Genomic DNA, 22,405 nt, shown 5'->3' on the forward strand with positions numbered 1-22,405 from the left:
AAAGTCACATCTTAAAGTTCTGTGCATGTATACCTCATCTGTGAAGGACAGCTATAAGACTATCTACCTATATCTCTCTCCTTTCAAGGAGACCATGCATTCTACTCCAGCCAGGTGTTTCCACTCTGGACCTGACATATTGTTCTAGGACTATGCCCCTGTCACAGTTGGTTGTCACAGTTGGTTGGTCCAGGGATCAGCACTTGACCCAAACTGGACCCACTGGCAAACTTCCTTGAGATTCTCCAAACTGCAACTTGGAAATAGTTCTTTCTGGAAGGGATTGCTGAAAGATGAGAAACTTAGGCCTTGACACAGGCCACGTTTATACCCTTTGTAAGGAAAGCCAGACTGCACTGAGCATACCCAGGGGTTCCATGCTGCATGCATGTATACGGCTCTGCACATTTGGCTCAAGGGGCCCCCGGGTGCTTGTTGCTGCCAGCTCCAGGAGTGGCCAGGGGAATCTGCCTGCAGTGGTTGGCTTTGCAGGAGTGCAATCGGTGGGGCAGGTTGTCCTGCATTCTGGGACCTGGCAACCACTCAGCCCTGCCTTCTCATGAGTGAATCACGATGCAGTGGGAGCAAGAGCTCACATGGAGAGAGACGCCTGATCACAGCCTAGTGCAGACAGGGACATTCCTAACAACAGCATACTTGGACCTTTGGTTTTTTAAGGGGGTTATCAAAATAATCAGCCTTTGCTCTCACACATAACTCTTCAGAGAACCAGAGGAACGCTGTTTTCAAAGGGATCACTGATGGTTTGAAAGATATTCTAAGCAGAAAAATAAGTTTCTCTGTGGTTTTAAAGGGAGGGTGAGTTCTATGATTTTTCGTATTAGAGCAAAGTGGTCATAGGGAGCCTCTCTCCCTCTTGTCTTTCTTGTCTAAATTCTAGGGCTTTCCTGCTGGTGGTAAGGGGGAGAGTGCAAAGTGTCCTTCTTTAAAATCCAGCTTAACATTTCATGTTTGACAAATTTAAGCCAGTGGTGAGGATGGCCACCTGTTCCTGCAGAAACCACCACAAAACTTGATTTTCACAGAACTCCCTTCTGTCTCTGGAAAGGCCCAAGATTAATTATAATGTATGTTAGGAAAGTGAACCTAGTATACAGAAGAATGGGATCATTCAGCACGAGAACTGTTTGGGATTTACCCTTTGAGGGGAAAGATCACTTTTAGATCCTACAACCTGTCCCTTGATGTTGATATTCCAGAATGCTGAAGTCTGAGAATACACATCTGCTTAAGCAGTAGTCCTGGATTGTCTCACCACTATGTAACCTTGAACACACACACACACACACACACACACACACACACACACACACCCTTAGTACAGTCTGTTGAAATCTGAACTCGTCTATTAAGAACCTAAGCCTTAGAATTCAGAAGGGCTCATAATCAGACCAAACCAGGACCAGAAGAATGTAAAGCAGGAAGGATTCCATGTCTGTTATCACAGAAAGGGGATATCACAAATTCAGCATGCTTATCCCTATCTCGATTTCTTAATTTGTAATACAGGGAAGGCACTGAAAACACACCTGGCACCTGGTAAAATGTTCATTAAATGTTTGTTATTTTCCAGGTGACCGTCACACCGAGTGAACCGAGCACATACTGGGTAGGAGAGTCCCAAAAAAGGACCTCAGCAGCAGGAAGTGAGGTCTCCAAACTGGCAGTATGCAATGTCCCTCAGCTGCCTGGTCCATAAACGGGATAAAGTCACTGATGCCTCCTTTAAAGGCTTCTGTTAACATCCAATGAAATAAGAGCTGTGAAAGCACACTGAATCAGAAGGAACGCTGTGGCTATAAAACACTACTCTTAGCGAGTAGCAATATTTAAAAGTATATAATGATTGGTATCATGTTATCCTACAGTAAGCCCAGAAAATGTATTTGAAAGTCCATCCACCTGTAGATGGTTAACTGTGGAATAGCGTTTAAGCCTTTTATCCCTGGATAGGTTGAAAAAAGCCTACCCTTTTTAAAGTCTCACCAGCCCTTCTGACAATCTCCTCTTTCATGGGTGTGTGGATTTGATTACAATGAGACTAAAGGAAGTACCTGTAGGCCCTGCTCTGGGCCAGCTTCTAGGGCCAGCTATGAGGCCATTCTACACAGCCCCCAACCTGGGGGTAGGAGATAAAATCTATTTTGAGCTTGGAACCCTTCTACAATGTGGTCTTGTAGAAAGGACTGTAGAATTTTCTTTTATGGTGTGACTATAACAGATTTTCAACTTTTATTAAAATTCTTACTTCTTTACTAATTTCTTTCAGTCCCAATCATATATTTGAGACCCTGGATAGAAACATCAGCCTGTATTGCCTGACAGCCTTAGAATAGTCTCTGTGGCTATTCTTGTTCATAATGCTGAGTTTCATTTCTCAGGTTTATGTATATTGGCATCAAATCCAAAGATAGCAAAATCCTGCACAGATACTGTGTCATTGACTATGGACGTTCTAGTGCCTGGGTAAGGTGTTGCTTTTGCAAACTCCATGAATTGCTTCTAGGGTAACAAAAGGAACCCCAAACAGAGTTACTATTCCTCTGGCACCCATCACTAGCATTCCTGCTGAAGGGGAGAGTGCTGAATGGCTCCACCAGCTCTCGCAATGACAGGAATGCATTCAAAGGCACAGGGCACAGCCACACAGATGGCTGGGTTCAAGTCCTGTTTATACACATACCGCAGTACACGCAGCAATAAAAATAATTAATGGCGCATCCGACCTCTGGATACCCACCACACCACGTCGTCATCAGCTCCCAGCGCCTCCACAGCGGCTCCCCTGTACCCGCTGGCTGGTTCCTTGGGATGCAGCCAGCAAGAGGGCTTTGCTCAGGCTTTGTTGATAAGGCTGAACCAGAGGGGAGATTTCCCCAGTCCTTGCACCTCGTGCCTCGGCAAATGAATAAGCTGCCTGTGTCATTAACATATTCTAGGTCATGTGCGCACACAAACATTATTATATCTTGAAATTACTTTTAAATTACTGTCTTTTGGGTTTTAAACATTTTTCCTAGAACTGTGGCTCAGTAAATCCTTACGTGGAGCAAGGATGGCACCCAGTGGCCAAAACGTTTCATCTCAGATCTTGTTTTCTCACAGATTTTCCATTGCTTGTCTCTTTGGAGATAACGAACTGCCATAAGATCTTTTTTCCAAAGCCAGAGTTGAAACTCTACATCACTTGACTATCCCTTTAAGCTAAAGCACATGCAAGCACACGCGCCCGCACACACACACACACACACACACACCATACATATTCACATATACAAACTGAGGCAATATACAGAGGTTAATTCAGAATCATAACTTTCAAAAATCCTTAAAAAGACCTTAGAGTCTTATGTTAAAGTCGTCATATTTCAGATATGCAGATTACTGCCCATGATGTCCCTAATAGCATGTATCGCTATAGGAAATATTATACAAATATAAACCCAATCTCACATTCTTCACTTCATATCTTTCCCAAAATAGTCTCTAGTTCATGAGTTCTCATGCCTTAAACATAAGACTTTATCTCCTGACAAGTGCTTTATCCTTAAACGGATGTTCACAATCTCACATCCTTGTTATCTGTCTTACAAGGTACTTGGCAGGCCTGGAGAATACAGGATAATAAAGTGGGACTGCTCTCTTTCCTTTGAGCTTTCCAGATGTCGAGAGATTTCTATATAGCTAGATAGCCAATCAGACTATAAGGAAGACAAGCAAGATGTCAGAATAATGGATCATATACCTACTTGCTAAGAATGATGCAATATCTCCATAATGTTTGCTGTTTCCAATTTCCTTAGCTTTCTAAGCAGTCTGAAACCCCAGGGCGAGAAGTCACATGGATAGCACAACCATAATACAAAAAGAAGTTTCTAATAAAATAGCATTATGTATCAATTGCCCAAAGAGTACCACAAAAAGCCTCTTTTTAAATGTCTATGTTAAAGTTCAGCCTCAAATTCCGTTTTTCTCAGACATCAACCCCATTCAGGCTTATTTGGCCCCACAAACTGTCAAAATGCCACAGTTTCCAAGAATAACAGTTACGTCAAAAGAAATGACTTCAGGATAAAATTCCATGCTATTGCTTACATTTTCCTCTTCAGTACTTGAAATGAAGCATTGTCTTCAAGGTCAAAACAAAACACTAGAGAGAAAAAAATCAAAGCCAAATACACGCATTTTTCTTGCTGGTTCTTTGGTTCTTGGTCACCTTGTATATAAATTGGAGCTATAATGACCCTGCCCTCAACAAGAGGTTGTGAGGCTCCAGTAAGATAACAGGTAGGAAAACGTTTTTTATGCCCTGCTAAGTAGTATCATTTAAGGCATTATAATTATTTAAACATTTATAGGTAGCCTTAGTGTATAGATTCTATACTGATGAGATTCAGATCCTTGTTCTACCTAAAATAATCACTTATCTTTCTCATGAGTATTACTGTAAAATGTTACCTTCAAATATAATGTAGCCACGGTGGGTTTCGGAAATCACTTATTATATGTAATTACATCAAACTGAGCCAAGTCTTCCACCAAATACTCCAATTTTTTAAATAGAGCTTAAATTTAAAAGCTTTGGGTATTCAGAAATTATAAGAGCCCCAAGATATTTTGTCAACTTTATGTTACTTTATGTTTTATTTTCCCCTTCCCTCCTGGAGATAAATTTTATAGGCTCATAAAATTATAGCATTTTATAGCTGAAAATGGCTTTGTTGTGAAGATGAGGAAACCGGAGGTCTAGGAATTTTATTACTTTTTTCTTTTTTTCCTTTTTTTTTAGAAATTTTAAATGAACTGAGAAGTCTGGTGGCTGTTTTGTCTACTTCCATATTTGCTCTCTCTTGTCTTACTGTGTCTGTGGCCTTCCAAAGGCTGCTTAAAAACAGACAGCTCTGGCAACAAAGACGTTGTCTCCTAACTTGGCATTTCATATTGTGCCCTGAGATCAGTAGAATCATGATTTATGCACATTTTTAAGATTTTGGATGGATCCACTGTCAACTGAGAGAAAACACGCAAAACTACCAAAGCAGCACACAATTTCAAAAATAGGTAGAAAGGACAGAAAATGGGACCATACAAATGAAAAAAATTAGAAAGACATCCTGAGATTCAAGAAAATAATGGTTTCGACAAACGTAGTCATCAGGATGGTGGTAGCAGGACACATGAGTGAAGAATCACATCTAATAGAGGCATGCCTCATTTTATCGCACTTTGGTTTATTGCACCTCGCAGGTACTTCGGTTTTTGCAAAATGAAAGTTTGCGGCAGCCCTGTGTTGAGGGAGTCTATCAGTGCCATTCTTCCAAAAGCGTTTGCTCACATAATGTGTCTGTGTCACATTTTCCTAATTCTCAATCCACTACAAACTTTTACATTATTAAACTTGTTATGGCGATCAGTGATCAGTGATTATGACTTGCTCAAAGCTCAGAAGATGGGTAGCCACTTTTAGCAATAAAATATTTGTTAATTAAGATAGGCACATTGTTAGACATCATGCTATTGCACAGTGAATAGATAGAGTAGAGTGTCAACAAAACTATTACATACACTGGGAAACCAAAAAATTCATTAGACTTGCTTTATTGTGATATTTGCTTTATTGCTGGAACCAAACCCTCAGTGTTTCTGAGGTATGCCTGTATTAAAGAAATTGCTGAATCAACTAAGAATGACAAGGGGCCTTTGCCCAAACTAGGGAAGGACAGATATTGACATTACTGAACACTCCAAAGAGAATATGCTAAACAAAGAAAATGAATCCCTTTCTTTTCATATAGTTCAGGCTTCTTAGGAAACTAGTAAACAAGAACCTAAAACAGGTGTTGAGAAAGAATTTGCGACACTCTTAATGTCATAAATCCTTACTCCAAAATTGACTCACATGTTGTAAACACCTCTGCCATCAAAACTGCAAACAGTTCAATGAACTTGGTAGAAATTTCTCCAGCACCCAGGTGCAAGCGGCACTTTAGGAAATATAAGGGTTACAAAAATGACTAAGACAAGGATTCACTCCTAAAAATGCTCCTGGTTTAACCAGGTGATTGGGCAGGTGCATAAAGATTTACATCGCAAGGTAGAGACTGATATGTATAATGAAAAAATGGCAAACGAGCAGATCACTTCTGCCTGAATTACAGTGAGAACGACTTCATGGAGGGGGCGCAACTGAGCAGAAGCAGATTGTCAGGCCTCTATGCAAAGATAGAAGCAGGAATGGGAGCAGAGATAGAGAAGGGCAGAGAATGGACAGAAAATATCTAACATAGCTCATGGGACGGGTCGGTCAGGGGGAGTATGGGAAGCCAGATGGAGTAGTGAACTGGAGGTGAGAGTTCAGAGCAGTTTTTAAAAGTATCGTTATAATGAATTTGGTTATTTAGTTAAACATTTTTTATTTGAGTATAGCTGACATTCAGTGTTAGATCAGTTTCAGGTGTACAACACAGTGACTCAACTTCTCTATACGTTACGCTGTGCTCACCATGAGTGTAGCTACCATCTGTCACCATACGCTAGAAATGTGTCATTGACTATATTCCCTGTGCTGTACCTTTTATTCCCATGACTCATTCATTCCATAACTGAAGCCTGTGTTTTCCATTCCCTTTCACTCATTTTAATGTCCAACTGAAGAATTTGAAATGATGGAATCATAGATGTTGAGCTCTTTGAGAAGGAAGACTGGCACCAACAGAAGAGTACTGTTCATCTGTCCACTATGCACAGGATGAATTTGGGAATAGGTCTTAAGAACTTACTTTAAAAAGGGAGGGATGGGGCACATGGGTGGCTCAGTCAGTTAAGTGTCTGACTTCAGCTCAGGTCATGACCTCAACGGTTTTTGAATTTGAACCCTGCATCGGGCTCTGTGCCTACAGAGAGAGAAAAGGTGGCAGGGAGACCAGGTAGGGGGGCATGCAAACAACTGCCTGAATGAGAAAGAATGAGAGTCTGAGCTGGTGGTAACTGAGGATGGTGGTGGCATGGGAGACATTCTCAAGTCCTCTGTTCCATGAGGGAACAGCACACGGGATTGAGGACATATGAGGACACAAAGGTGACTGGGTAATTATGACAAGTGTGCCCCTGGAGAGGAGGGGGAGGGAAGCTCCTATGTATACCGAAGGAAATGCAGAAGAAAACCAACCATTATGACTGCCAAACCAAACCCACATCATTGAGGTGAGGGAGCATCAATTTCCCAGTTCTGTACCTACAGTCATAGATGGCTTTAACTAGAGGAAAACCAGAGAGAGGGGAGAGTGAGATAGTCCGAGCTGCCCCAGGGTTCTGGAAAGGTCTGATCCCTCTGGCCTCTATAGTTGCCTTCATTGTTCAGGCATCAGTGCTCCAACAGGGCCACACTATTGCCCTCCACTCCTGTCTTCCCTGGGCTTTCATGACTCATCACTGCTCCGAAACCAAAAATGAACTGCCTTTTATTTCATTCCCTCAGGGTCAGACTCCCTGGGCCTTCATGTGTGCCACTCAAGGAGTGCAGGGGACCAGCTGTGTTAATGTGTGGAAGCAAGAAGGTGGGAGAAAGCCTTCCAGGCGCATCCTTCCTCCCAGGGAAAGTAAACATCCACTGTGACCTTTTGGAGACAGTGTCCCTATTTTGTTTCCAAATGGAAAGAAGTGATCAATATGGTTGTTTACGCTGACCTGAAAGGAGGTCAGGGTCACCACAGGAGGGCCTGGTGGGTTCTTGAAGTGCCCTCAACTCATAGCCACGTAGTTCAGCAGTAGAAAAGGCCAGCCTGGACTTGCAGCCCCAGTTCTCCTCACACCACTCCCCTCCCCACTACTTTCCATACTCAAGAGTGAGAAAGTGTAACCATCTTTTTCTTCTGAGCTAACATTTCATTAAGACACTACTCATAAAGAGAAACCCATATGATCACACGGACATTTGGACACAGAGCACTCCACATATTTATGGGCATGTCCCAAGTGGTGCTGGCTGCACGGCTCAGTCTGCTGCCTTAGGAGCAGGAGATGCCCTTTAGGATGCTGATCCAGCTGTTTCCCCTGCAGCCAATTTCCCACTGAAGGTTCAATAACTTTCCCTGATTAAAAAAAAAAATCTTGGAAATTAAACTCAGCATAGCTACTATTTAAAGTAAAAGCAACCCCCTAAAGTTAAGAGGTGAGGACAGGAGAGGAGACAGAGTAGGTTAGGTGTAAGATGAGTCCCAAATTCCACTTATACTGCTGCGAGGTCATCTTTTTAAACAACCTTAGAAGTATGCCAAGGTGAACTGGAAAGTTGTTGGTTGTTGAGATTTCCAAAGGTAGCATTTCAGAAGACTGTGAGGGCTGAGGCTAGAGAAACAAGAGAAACCTCTCCTTCCTCCCGGGCACTCTGAGGTCCTGGATCACCCCCTGGACTCCGGAGGTGTCTCTGTGGGAGCACCCGGCCTGTAGGAGAGGAGCTAGAAGGTGCTTCCTACTGACCACGGCAGGGAACATGGGCTCCCCCAAACCTCTGCCCTACCTTGCTCCTCCCTGCCTTGGCAGTTGCCTCATTACTTGGGCTTGGGTAAGTGCCGTGGTGTTGTCCTCTGTCTACCCAGGACACTTTTCCTCTGCAAGAAGCTGCTGCAAGGACTGGACTTTTCCACGGCTTTGGAAATAGAGTTGGCAGGGCAGTGGCCAGCAGATGTCCTGTCTTTGTGCAATTAGAAAAAGGTGCATCCTTTGGGAGGTCAGTTACTAAAAGGTATGCTATCACTTGACCAGCCAAGTAGGGGTGAGCCCCACCTCCTGCCTCCTCAGGGACACCCCTCGTGCAGGGACTCTTGTGCAGGACCTGTGACAAACACATCTACCGGCACGACTGCCACGGTGGTTCTGAGTGAGGAAGCTTCTTATGATAACATTTGAATATTTCATGGATCAAAGATGTCTACTCAAACTTAATTACTTAAAAAAAAAGCCTAGTATATCCCCTCTTATTGCCCTGCCTGTCCCCTGCCCTCCATCTCACAGAGGAGACCATAAGGTCCTATTTTTGATGTAGCTATGTAAAGGCCACAAGGAGTACCTATTCCTTGGCACTTTATTTTATTTTATTTACTTTACCGGGATGTTAATTTGTGGCCCAGGCATTAACATTGATAACTTGAAATATGCAAGAGGTAGTCCAAACCCAAACACCCAACATGAGTTATTGGTGTTTAATTACTGAGGCAGTTAAATAGTGCTGTAAACGAGTTCATCTCTGATTGCAGCCATAACCCATGCAGTTCGGAATTGAAAGAAGAGATGATAAAAGGTGGCAATATAACATGAGAACGTCCATGAGTTGATTTTAATTGGTAAACTGGCATATATAGTGATAACTGTTGGGTCTGTCCACCGCATTGGAATCTTAGGGAAGTGCATAAAATTACAGGAGCATATAATTGGTGCACTAAACTCATTTTCTTATGTTATCACAGCTGGCATCTTCAGGTTATTAAAAGCCTTTAAACCAGTCATCTTCAAAGAGATCTAATTGTCAATATGGTCTTTATCCATTATTCCTGTTAGCACCGAGCAGAAGAAATATAAACAGGCACTAAAATCTGCACAAATTTTCTGTGCACGCCTTTCTTATTTCAAGTTCAAGGAAGATCAGTAAATGTTAATGAGGATAAAAACCATTCTTTAAATCCTTCTTTCTTCATTCAATGCACAAGGCAATCAGCCTGTAAAGGATAAATTATTAATATTATAGCCTCAACCAGACTTTTAAAAAGTTAATTCATTAGTTCCAGGAAGTTCTGTGATCATTTTGTGTATAAGTGGTTCTCCAAAATCCCAAGGTATAAATAATATGTCACAACCATAAAAATAAGCTTAGGTTCTGACATTCTTTGCTGAGCAGTTATATGTTGTTTCATCTACTTATTCTGGCTAGATAATCCAGGAATTCTTCTAGAATGGTTTTCACATTCTGAGCACCATTCACCTACCTACCACCACACACCCACGGAGGAAATTTTCCCAACTGGAGAAATAGAGTTAATAGAACAAAGCAAAACAAAAGTAAAAGCATCTTCTCCCTCTCCTATGGTATTTCACAATAGGAAAAGAAATCCCCAGGCATGGACAGGTGTGAAATAGGAAGATAAGATATGAAAAAAGGTAAGGAGCTACCAGCCTAGCATTAATGATGATTAAAGATTGACTACAGGTTTATCATATATGAAATCTGTGTTCCTTTAAACCATCCCGCCTAGGAGTACAAATGGTAGTGAATTGAAAACAATTAATGGTATGTATTATCCTCTCCAATAGGATCTCCCTCTCTTCTACTTATTTCTGAGACATCCCTGCGTATATCTTATTTGTCCTTAAAATGTGACCACTCAGCTTGAATTCATCCCTTTAGCCTTTGCTGGCCATTTCGGTAGAAGGTGCCTTGCTTCTGGTCTGAGGCTTCCTTCCATTGGGCTGCTGCTTTCTGTTGCATTCTACTGACACTCTGGAACCCTCATGCTCTTGGAGTCATTTATTGTACTGAAACTGTACTAAGGGCCATACCTTTTGTCTCTACTCATGTTTTTAGCTGAGAAGATGAATCCATAGGAGGCTGTGGTAAGGGACAGATTCAAGAGACAAACCCCATGCTGAACTTGGAACCATCCAGAGGCCTCAATTTCCACCAAGAAAAGTTCCTGACTAGGAGGCCTCCTAGTCTCTTGCGTAAACAACCACATCCCACTGGCGTTCTCAGCATATCTGAATCCCAAATGCAGTGTAGTTTCGGCTGCAACTGGAGTCTGACCTGCATATGACCTCCAGATCCTTCTCAGTACTAGCTGATGACATTTCTTCCAAACCCTGACTTAATCTCTGAATCACTGATCACTAGCTTGGTCCCAGCTGCACATAATCCATCAACTCAGCAATCCTTGCACTGATGAAATCTCATAGATTCAGATTGAATCCAGATTTCAAATCTCTCTCTCTCTTTTTTCTTTAATATCTGTGTTAAAAATTACAGTAGGTAGCAAAGTTTACTACATATATCTACATATATACGTTTTTTACATATTTATTTTGAGAAAGAGTGAGAGAGAGAGAGCAAGAGCACCCCAAGTGGGGGAAGGGCAGAGAGAGAAGGAGAGAGAGAATCCCAAGCAGGCTCAGTGCTGACAGCAAGGAGCCCAACACAGGGCTTGATCTCATTACCCATTGAGGTCATGACCTGAGCCGAAATCAAGAGTCGGGACGCTTAACCCACTAAGCCACTCAGGTGCCCCTACAGTATATTTGAATGTATGCATGGTTTAGTTGTACATATCGGTCAAAACAAAGCATTTATTTATTGCTATTTAGTTACAATGTTAGGAAACTGCCATTGCACATATTCCAGTGTGAAATTTTAGTAAATACTTTTCAGTGTCTGTGTGCAGGATTATTTTAAGCTCACTACATTTTAATCTTATTGCTGCAGTTACAAGACATCAGCTACTAATTATGATAATGTTTTGTTTACTTTATATATCAAGAAAAAAGCCATTAGGTTAAAATTATCTACTATATCTCAATTACATTGTAATAAGATACTTACCAATATCTTTCAGGATAAAATCTGGAATAAATTAGCTAAGTTAATACTCTTGATAATTTTAAGATGAAATAACCCTTTGTTCTCAAATTTAAATACTTCATATTTTTAGTATGTTTGTGAGCTAACAATAGAAAAGCAAATTCCAAGACAATAGTGTTTTCCTTACTCTAAGGAATTAAGAATTAAGGCCGAACAAAGGGCAATACCTTCAGAGAGTACAGAGCTATTGATTTTGGCCTGCTGTGATTCTGGACATGTCCCATCAAATAGCTCCTGCAGTCATATTTAGTCCCACTGTGAGCTTTGCTGTCTTTCTTCCTGCCTGTCCCTTCCTTCTTTTAGAAATGATGATAATTATAATAGCAGTAAAAATATAAAGTATAAAACAGTAAGAACAGTAAAATATTTGTGGCAAGTTATTTCCATAAATAGGATTTCTAGGTAACTAAATTTCATTAAAGTACAAATGTTTTAAATATTTTTGATGGACATATTTATAAAATATAAGACATAAAAAATAATTATATGTAACCATGGTTTTAACATTTTCTTAGTGAATAACTGTTTTGAGTAACAGAACACTGATGCTTTTTGGATTCATTCATTCATTCATCCATCCATTCAACAAATCATTACTGAATACTACTGTGTCCCCAGAGCTGTAGAGATAGAGCACTGAACACAACATACAAAAAATGCTGCCCTGGGGCCCCTGGGTGGCTCAGTTGGTTAAGCATTCAACTTTTGATTTTGGCTTGCTTTGTCATGATCTCATGGGTTCATGGGATGGAGCTCCGCATTGGGCTCTGTGCTGACAGTGCAGAGCTTGCTTGGGATTCTTTCTTTTTCCTCCCTCTCTGCCTCTCCCCTGCTTGTGCTCTCTCCTTTTCTCTCTCTCAAAATAAATAAATAAACTTAAAAAAAAAAGTGTTGCTCTGATGGCATTCACATTCTAGCTGGTATGTAGGATGCTTCTCTCTATAACAAGAAGGCCCTGACTGCCATGGTTTGGGTTGTTTTGTCTCCTTCCTCTGCTGTCAGCTGTCACCTCCTGCTGGCAACATATCTCTTCCTGATCTGGGTTACCACTGCATGTCTTTTCCTAAGCCTCTCATCAAGCCAATAGGACCATATCCCTGGATGGAGCCCATGCAGCTTACTTTATGCCCACACTAGATGGGCTGCTCCCTGCCCTTCTGAGCAGTTCCCTCATCCCTACTCTGAATTTGGAGTCTTCCCTTGTTTCCTTTCTTTATCAGTGTGACTCAACTCTAATGATCTGATTCAACGATCAGGTACAAAGGTCTCTGTGCCATTCTTTCATGAATGCATGTATGTGTAAATGAAACTCCTAATTAGAAGACTAGCCATCGTCAGTGTTATTACATACTAATGTGTATTGGTACAGCACAAAACACTATCTTTCTTATGGTTGTGGTGGTTAACCCAATAATTCTCTGAACCTCCACAAAAACAAAAAGGCAGACATCATAGCCTTCAAAAGGGAGCAAAATCAGGTTTCCCACACTCTCATATATTGACCATGGCTGGTTAGAAGTGCGGGGAAAGGAACAAGAATTCTGGGCTGCCTTTAAGGGAACAGTGGTGACTGAGGTGAAAAAGAATATCTAGGGGCACCTGGCTGGCTCAGTTGGCACAGCATGTGACTCTTGATCTCAGGGTTGTGAGTCTGAGCCCCACATTGGGTGTGGAGATTACTTAAAAATAAAATCTTAAAAAAGAAAGAAAGAAAGAAAAGGAATATCTAAGACTCATTCACAGACTTATCCAATGTTGGAGCTGGAAGAAGGTCCCACTGAACAGCAGTGAACATGGTAGTTAAGAACTCCAGTTCCGGGGCTGCATTGCCTGGCTATAACCCTTACAATCATTTGATCTTGGCCTATATACTTAACATCTCCATGCCTCAACTTATTCATCTGTAAAACAGTATACTTCACAGGATTATGAGATTCAAATGAATTAATGCAGGTAAAATGCTTTGTGTTGTGCCTGGTCCATAGTAAGCATTTGACAAGTGTTAGCTAGTATTGTCCTATTTTTTGCAGATGAAAATACACAGATTTTAAGTGAACAGAAAGTTGGAGGAAAAACCAATGCCAAAGCCAGGTGTTCTGATTCTTACCATATTACACAGATTTTTTTTCCCCTAATATCCCACCTACTTAGCAAACGGAAAGAAAGAAATAAATGATCATGAAGAGGCTGCTCTATTATATTTAAATCCCCTTTCCCCTCTAAGACTGAAATATCCAAGCACACCTATGCTCAGTTCTATTCCTTAACACCTAATGGGCGGGAGTGATTCTACAGAGGCAAATGACAAAGGATCAGAAAGCTGCGTAACATTATGTACTGGCAAGGCACTCTTTGCTTCCTTACCTTAAACTTGTCAACTTCAGCTTTTGAACATGTTGCATGGTATGACAGCACCTGATTCAGAAGAAAAGGAAAAAAAACTCTTTAATAACTAGACATGACTCTATTTTCTGAAATTCTCCTGGCTTAAAAAGAAATATCAGCACCGTGATAATAGTGAATTTTTTTTATTGAAGAATAATTGACATACACTATCCTATTAATTTCAGGTATACATCACCATGATCTGATATTTTCATACATTACAAAATGAACCTCATGCTAAGTTTAGTTACCATCTGTCACCATATAGTTATTACAACATTATTGACTGTATTTCCTATGCTGTACATTATATCCCCAATGACCTATTTATTTTATAACTGGAAGCTTGTGCCTCTTAATCCCCCTCACCTATTTCATCTCCACTCCACCCACACCTCCCCTCTCTGCTGACTAACAGTTTATTTCTTATATCTATGAATCTGCTTCTGTTTTGTTTTATTTGTTCTTTTTTTGTTTTTAGATTCCACTTCTGAGTGAAAACATACAGTATTTGTCTTCCTCTGCCTGACTTATCTCATTTAGCATAATACCTTCTAGGTCCACCCATGTTGTTGCAAATGGCAAGAATTCATTCTTCTTTTTAATGGCTGAGTAATATTCCATTATATATATATATATGTATGTGCATATATATATGTCAATCAATCACATCTTCTTTATCCACTCATCTACTGATGGACACTTAGGTTGCTTTCATATCTTGGCTATTTTAAATAATGCTGCATAGAGGTGCCTGGCTGGATCAGTTGGTTAAGTTTAACTCTTGATTTCAGCTCAGGTCATGATCCCACGGTTCACAGAATTAAGCCTTGCGGTGGGTGCTGCACTAACAGCTTGGTGCCTGCTTGGGATTCTCTCTCTCCTCTCGCTCTGTCCCTGCCCAGCTTATGGGCTTTCTCCCTCTCCCTCTAAATAAATAAATAAATAAATAAATAAATAAATAAATAAATAATGCTGCAATAAACATATGGGTGCACATATCTCTTTGAATTAGCATTTTCATTTTCTTCAGATAAATACACAGAGGTGGAATTGCTGGATAATATAGTTTTATTTTTAATTTCTTGAGGAACTTCCATACTGTTTTCTGTAGCAGCTGTACCAATCAATGTACATTCCCACCAAAGCATACGAGGGTTCCCTTTTCTCCACATCCCCACCAACACTTGTTACTTTTTGTTTTTGTTTTTGTTTTCATAATAGGCAATCTGACTGGGGTGAGGTGGTATCTCATTGTGGTCTTCATTTGCATTTCCCTGATGATGAGTAATGTCGAACATCTTTTCATGTGTCTATTGGTCATCTGTAGGTCTTCTTTAGAAAAATGTCCATTCAAGTCCTCTGGTTGGTTGTTCTTTTGATATTAAATGGTATAAGTTCTTTATATATTTTGGATATTAACCTCTTATCAGATGTATGATATGCAAATATCTTCTTCTATTCAGTAGGTGGCCTTTTTATTTTGTCTATGGTTTCCTTTGTTGTGCAGAAGCTTTTTAGCTTGATGTAGTCCTATTTGTTTATTTTAGCTTTTGTTGCCCTTGCCTGAGGAGACTCTTCCAAAAAGAAATATCGCTAAGACTGATGTCAAAGAGCTTCCTGCCTCTGTTTTCTTCTAGGAGTTTTATGGCTTCAGGTCTTACATTAAAATCTTTAATCCCATTTGAACTTATTTTTGCATATGGTGTAAGACAGTACTCCAATTTCACTCTTTTGCGTGTAGCTGTCCAGTTTTCCCAACATCATTTATTGAAGAGACTGTGTTTTCAATGGTGGATTTTAATGGACATGAAATTTCCCATAACTGTGACACAGACTGTTATCCATGCAATTGCAGTGGAATCTATTATAATGCTGAATGGAGCTGCAGTCCACATGAAAGGCTAAGTATTTTATACCAGGATGTTTTTATAGTTATTTCATCAAAGGGACATGATGTGGCTGGCTCAAGATCACAGCTCCCAAAGGACATGAATATTTGTCCTGTGAAATGCTCTGGAACGTAAATAAATAAAAAAGCCGTGGGTGGTGTAGGTCTCTGTGTGTGTTTGTGTGAACTGTGGCAGACACTGTATATTGCTGACTCAACTTTCATTTCTGGTCTATTCTCACTTGCCTGCTTTTATTATGTAGGAAAGATTGTGCTGATATGCCCAACCATCTGCAATGTCTTTTGTAAGAGGATTATATTTCTCTGCCTTACTGACAGCCTTAGTATATGGCTGGCATTAGACAATGCAGTGCAGGGGCGGGGGGGGGGGGGGAGCAACAGATACCATCCTGAAGCACTCTTCAAGAGCCTTATATGGTTCTGCCATCTCCTGTTTCCTTCCACCATGGGAAGTGTGTAGCCCAAGAAGGGCTGCTCTCTCAGCCTGGACCCCAAAATGAAACAGGTACATTAGGCACAGCCACAGCCACCCCACAGCTGTTGGTGTGTCCTGTGAGCATGAAATCAAGCTTTGTGGTTTATCACTGCATTGCAACTTACTGAATCAGAGGCTTAAAAGCCAAAAGTCCAATTCACAGGCTCCCTGTATCTGGGAGAAGTCCTGTGGAGTGGATGTGTGATGTTCCTCTGGTCAGTGAAATGTAAGTGGGAGTGCTGGGGCTGCCTCTTGACCTTTTCTTTGGCCTGAGAAACAGCTATAAGGCTTGGATAGTCTGTGCAGCAGATATACGCAGCAAAATCTGTGCAGCAAAGTCTGGTGTCTATGAGGTGAAAACTATGAATGACTGCTTGTTATGGCTGGTAGAGCAGAATGGGAAAGAGAAATGAATCTGGCCCTGGACTGCCCTGCCTCAGACTTTTTGTTTCGCAAGACAAATAAACACACATTTGCTTAAGTCAGTATTGGAATGTTACAAGGTGTATCTATATATGTCTCTCTAGATCTACACACACACACACACACACACACACACACACAACTTGTAAGTTACATATATTATACTACCAATCTCATGCTTAATCTATACAAACTTCAAACAAATAAATCTAGGAAATGCTAAATCATTTCAACTACCAATCTTAGAGAACTGCATTATACATTTGGTTCTGAAAAGTAAAGTAACACATTTTCTCTTGTTAAATGCAGCATTTCCCAAATCTAATTAGCCACAGAACTCCCTTTTAGATGATACTGTATATTAATCTAGTAACATTCCAACCTAATAGCCTATTGGCCAAAAACTCTGAGAAATGTTGATGAGAAATATACACCATCTGTAGCAGGGCCACAATGGAGACAGTGTCATGGGGGCAGATCACAGCCTCTGGAGCCAGCTTCCCAGGTATGGGAGTTTGGGCAAGTGTCTTAGTCTTCTCTACACCATTTGGAAAATGGTATAATACTAACACTAAATAGGTATCTCCTGCTTAACATCAGTAAGCTATTGTTGAAAATCAGGTTCCACCTGAAAATGCCAACAGGGAGCCTGTTTTCCATTATTTTTAATTGAAAAAAATTATAATGCATTATAAAACATGCAACAACTTCCTGCAACTTAATGAAAACACAGTAAAATTAATATGTATGTATGCAACAAGAAAATGTGAGGTTACAAATGGCTTCAAGTGTTTATTTTCTGATAATAACCAAAACAGTCTTAACAAAAAGTTGCTTTATATTCAGTGGTGTCTTCTCTCCCATCATAAACACCTTGATCTGTTAAGTTTCTCAGGATCCACATAAGAGTGAAACCATATGGTATCTGTCTTTCTCTGTATGGCTTATTTCATTTAGCATAACACTCTCCAGTTCCATCCATGTTGCTACAAAGGGCCATATTTCATTCTTTCTCATTGCCACGTAGTACTCCATTGTGTATATAAACCACAATTTCCCATGGGGGAGGGGAAGGAAAAAAAAAAAGAGGTTAGAGTGGAGGAGAGCCAAAGCATAAGAGACTCTTAAAAACTGAGAACAAACTGAGGGTTGATGGGGGGTGGGAGGGAGGGGAGGGTGGGTGATGAGTATTGAGGAGGGCACCTTTTGGGATGAGCACTGGGTGTTGTATGGAAACCAATTTGACAATAAACTTCATATATTGAAAAAAAAATAAACACCTTGATCACTCACTTCTTTTCCCATAGTTTTCTCAATGCCTTTTCATCTTTGGGAGGGACTCTTTGTCAAATACTACTAAGCAAAAGCCAGAGCTAAATGTTAGAGGCTTGGTGGTGACGCATCAGGAGAAATTGCATCTCAGTAGCAGCAACAACCAAGATGCACAGCCTCATTGTTAAATTCTGCGTGGTTCTCAATGAGTCTACAAATGATTTGGACGTTCTTTAGACCAATTCTATCTAGAGTGTAAATCAAAATTTTTCCCACACCTCATTTTGTTTTTTAAAAAGTTATACAGAGTTTTGTGGACAAAAGTATATTTTCCCCCCAGTATAAACAAAGGCACAAAAATGCTGTACTGAGAAAGAAATACGTTCTATGAGGTTTGGTCATAAAAAACCAAGAGATTTTCTACTGGGGAGATTCTGTGGTGTGGGCCTGTACTTCACACAGTTCTTGGGAAGGTTAAATGGGATAAAACATGACAAAGACTTGGCACTCAAGTCACCAATTTATAGTTCTTACATTAATATTCAATTATAGTTCTGCCATATAAATATTTGGCAGAATATTGTGTCATCATATATTATCATCATTGGCTCGTAATTATTTATAGGTATTTTCAATGCCTATAGTATTGGTTTCAGGAGTAGAACCCAGTAACTCATTACTTACATATAACACCCAGTGCTCATCCAAACAAGTGCCCTCCTTAATGCCCATCACCCATTTAGCCTATCTCCCCACCACCTCCTCTCCAGCAACCCTCAGTTTGTTCTTCGTATTTAAGAGTCTCTTATGGCTTGCCTTCCTCTCTATTTTTATCTTATTTTGCCTTCCTTTCTCCTATGTTCATCGGTTAGGTTTCTTAAATTCCACATGAGTGAAATCATATGGTATTTGTCTTTCTGACTGACTTATTTCGCTTAGCATAATACATTTTAGTTCCATCCACCATGTTGCAAATGACAAAATTTCATTCTTTTTGATTGCAAAGTAGTATTCCATTGTATATGTATACCACGTCTTTATCCATTCATCAGTTGATAAACATTTGGATTTTTTCCATAATTTGGCTATTGTTGATAGTGCTGCTATAAACATTGGAGTGCATGTGACCTTTCGAATCAGCATTTTTATATCGTTTGGATAAATACCTAGTAGTGCAACTGCTGAGTCATAGGGTAGTTCTATATTTAACTTTTTGAGAAACCTCCATACTGTTTTCCAGAGTGGCTGCACCAGTTTGCATTCCCACCAACAGTGCAAAAGTGTTCTCCTTTCTCCGCATCCCTGCCAACATCTGCTGTATCCTGAGTTGTTCATTTTAGCCAATCTGACAGGTGTGAGGTGGCACTTCTTTGTTGTTTTGATTTATATTTCTTTGACGATGAGTGATGTTGAGCATCTTTTCATGTGCCTGTTAGCTATCTGGATGTCTTCTTTGGAAAAGTGTCTATTCATGTCTTCTGCCCATTTCTTGACTGGGTTATTTGTTTTTTGGGAGTAGAGTTTGATAAGTTCTTTATAGATTTTGGATACTAACCCTTTACCCAATATGTCATTTGCAAATATCTTGTCCCATTCCATTAGTTGCCTTTTAGTTTTTTTGATTATTTCCTTCGTTGTGCAGAAGGCTTTTAACTTGATGAAGTCCCAATAGTTCATTTTGCTTTTGTTTTCCTTGCCTCCAGAGACATGTCTAGTAAGAAGTCACTGTGGCAGAGGTCAAAGAAGTTGCTGCCTGTTTTCTTCTGTAGGATTATAATGGTTTTCTGTCACATTTAGGTCTTTCATCCATTTTGAATTCATTTTTGTGTATAATGTAAGAAAGCAGCCCAGTTTCATTCTTCTGCATGTCACTGCCCAGTTTTCCTAGCATCATTTGCTGAAGAGACTGTCTTTTTCTATTTGATATTCTTTCCTGCTTTGTCAAATATTAGCTGGCCATACATTTGTGGGTCGATGAGGTGAGGACTTCTGAGTTTTCTATTCTGTTCCATTGATCTATATGTCTGTTTTTGTGCCAGTACCACACTTTCTTGATGATTTCAGCTTTGTAATATAGCTTGAAGTCCAGAATTGTGATGCTTCCGGGTTTGCTTTTCTTTTTCAACATTACTTTGGCTATTCAGAGTCTTTTCTGGTTCCATACAAATTTTAGAATTATTTGTTCTAGCTCTGTGAAAAATACTGATGTTATTTTGATAGGGATTGCATTGAATGTGCAAATTGCTTTGGGTAGTGTCAACATTTTAACAATATTTGTTCTTCCAATCCATGAGCATGGAACATTTCTCCATTTCTTTGTGTCTTCTTCAATTTCTTTCATAAGCTTTCTATAGCTTTCAGCATACAGATCTTTTACTTTTTGGTTAGTTTTATTCCTAGGTATCTTATGGGTTTTGGTGTAATTGTAAATGGGATCAATTCCTTGATTTCTCTTTCTGCTGCTTCATTATTGGTGTATATAAATGCAACTGATTCCTATACATTGGTTTTATATCCTGTGACTTTGCTGAAGTCATGTATCTGTTCTAGCAGTTTTTTGGTGGAGTCTTTTGGGTTTTCTATGTTGAGTGCCATGTCGTCTGCAAAGAGTGAGCATTTGATTTCTTCCTTGCCCATTTGGATGCCTTTTATTTCTTTTTGTTGTTGGATTGCTGAGGCTAGGACTTCCAGTATTATGTTGAACAACAGTGGTAAGAGTGGACATCCCTGTCATGTTCCTGACCTTAGGGGGAAAACTCTCAGTTTTTCCCCATTGAAGATGATATTAGCTGTGGGTCTTTCACATATGGCCTTAATGATGTTGAGGTATGTCCCTTCTACCCCTACTTTCTTGATTAAGTTTGTTTTTTGAGAGAGAGTGGGAGAGAGAGACAGAGAGGACAGGGGAGGGGCAGAGACAGAGGGAGAGACAGAATATGAAGCAGGCTCTGTGCTGTCATCAGAGCCTGACGTGGGGCTCCATCTCATGACCCTGAGATCATGACCTGAGCTGAAATCAAGAGTCAGACGCTTAACTGATTGAGCCACCCAGGCGTCGCCCCCCACCGCTAAAATTTATCTTTACTTAAAAAATAAAATAAAATTCCACAAAAATTCAAGCTGAAATTCAAAAGCTCTGCCACTAGGTTGTGCTTAGCCAGGCTTTTACTATTTCAGGCATACTACCCACTCGACTTGTTATAATCAAATTTTCCCACATCCTTTACCATTTGTTTAAAAAAGGAGCTATTTAATTGCAACTATTTGAATCAGTGAAGCAGACAATTATTACAATTAGGACGTTTTGTCCACTTTACACCACTTACCACAGTTGGAGTAATTAGTTTGCATCACCTACCTTCCCCACTAGACTGTAAGCACTATGAAGGATCAGATCGGGTTTTGGTCACCAATGTATATCCTATTCCTAGGAGTGTGCTTGATACTTAGTTCACACTCATTTGATGAATTAAGGAATAAAAAATAAAATGATCTTTAAAAAAAAAAGACTCTCTCCATTTCCCATATGCTTCATTGCTTGTATTATTAGTGGCCTTAATTGATATCTTTTCCTCAGAGAAATCATAATATGTCTTAGAGCATAAACTGAGCAATGTAGTAGGGTTGCCAGATCTAGCAAATAAAAATATAGGCTACCCGGTTAAATATGAATTTCAGGTCAACAACCAATATTTGCAAAATCGGGAACATACTTATTCTAAAAATATTATTTGTTGTTGATACGAAATTCAAATTTAACTGGGTGTCTTGTGTTTTTACCTAGAAACCTTACTTCTACTCTCTCTAAATTAAAAAGTCTAGAAACAAATATGGAAAACTCTAGGCCACATCCCAAAATATTCATGTTCCTTCCCTACCTTCACCCTACAACATCTCCCAGTGATCTTTTCCTAACAGTATTTTATCTGCAAACCTACCAAATGCCTTGAGTCTGGAATCTTTCAGCAATGCTAAATAACCTCATTAATTTATGATCTGTGACAAATCTATGGATGGATGCCACTGAAAGAAATAAAACAAAAGTAATTCCTGATTACTTTTAGCAAAGCAAGTATTAAAGAGAGAATCATTATAGTTATATATATATATATCACTATATATATAATATATATATGTTATATATATTATATATATAATACATATGTTATATATATTATATATGTTATATATATTATATGTATTATATATGTTATATATATTATATATAATTTATATGTGTTATATATAGCATGACCTAGAGGTTTTTCCTTTTTTTCAAAAAAAATTTACTATT

At 39.7% G+C, this 22,405-nt stretch overlaps 1 protein-coding gene across 3 annotated transcripts in view; it reads right to left on the reverse strand.

The window, feature by feature from the left end:
* The window catches only part of PDE11A (phosphodiesterase 11A), a 405,024-nt gene that overhangs the window by 120,163 nt on the left and 262,456 nt on the right, over positions 1-22,405 (reverse strand). For all 3 annotated transcript variants that reach the window (XR_006712991.1, XM_045480319.1, XM_045480318.1), the window contains exon 10: positions 14,009-14,059. Coding sequence is in view for 2 of the 3 variants with exons in the window: in XM_045480319.1 (XP_045336275.1) it covers positions 14,009-14,059 (51 nt within the window). In the remaining variant the exon portion in view is untranslated. The remainder of the gene's footprint in view (positions 1-14,008; positions 14,060-22,405) is intronic.

Source organism: Leopardus geoffroyi, chromosome C1 (genome assembly GCF_018350155.1).
Source record: "Leopardus geoffroyi isolate Oge1 chromosome C1, O.geoffroyi_Oge1_pat1.0, whole genome shotgun sequence".
Lineage (NCBI taxonomy): Eukaryota > Metazoa > Chordata > Mammalia > Carnivora > Felidae > Leopardus > Leopardus geoffroyi.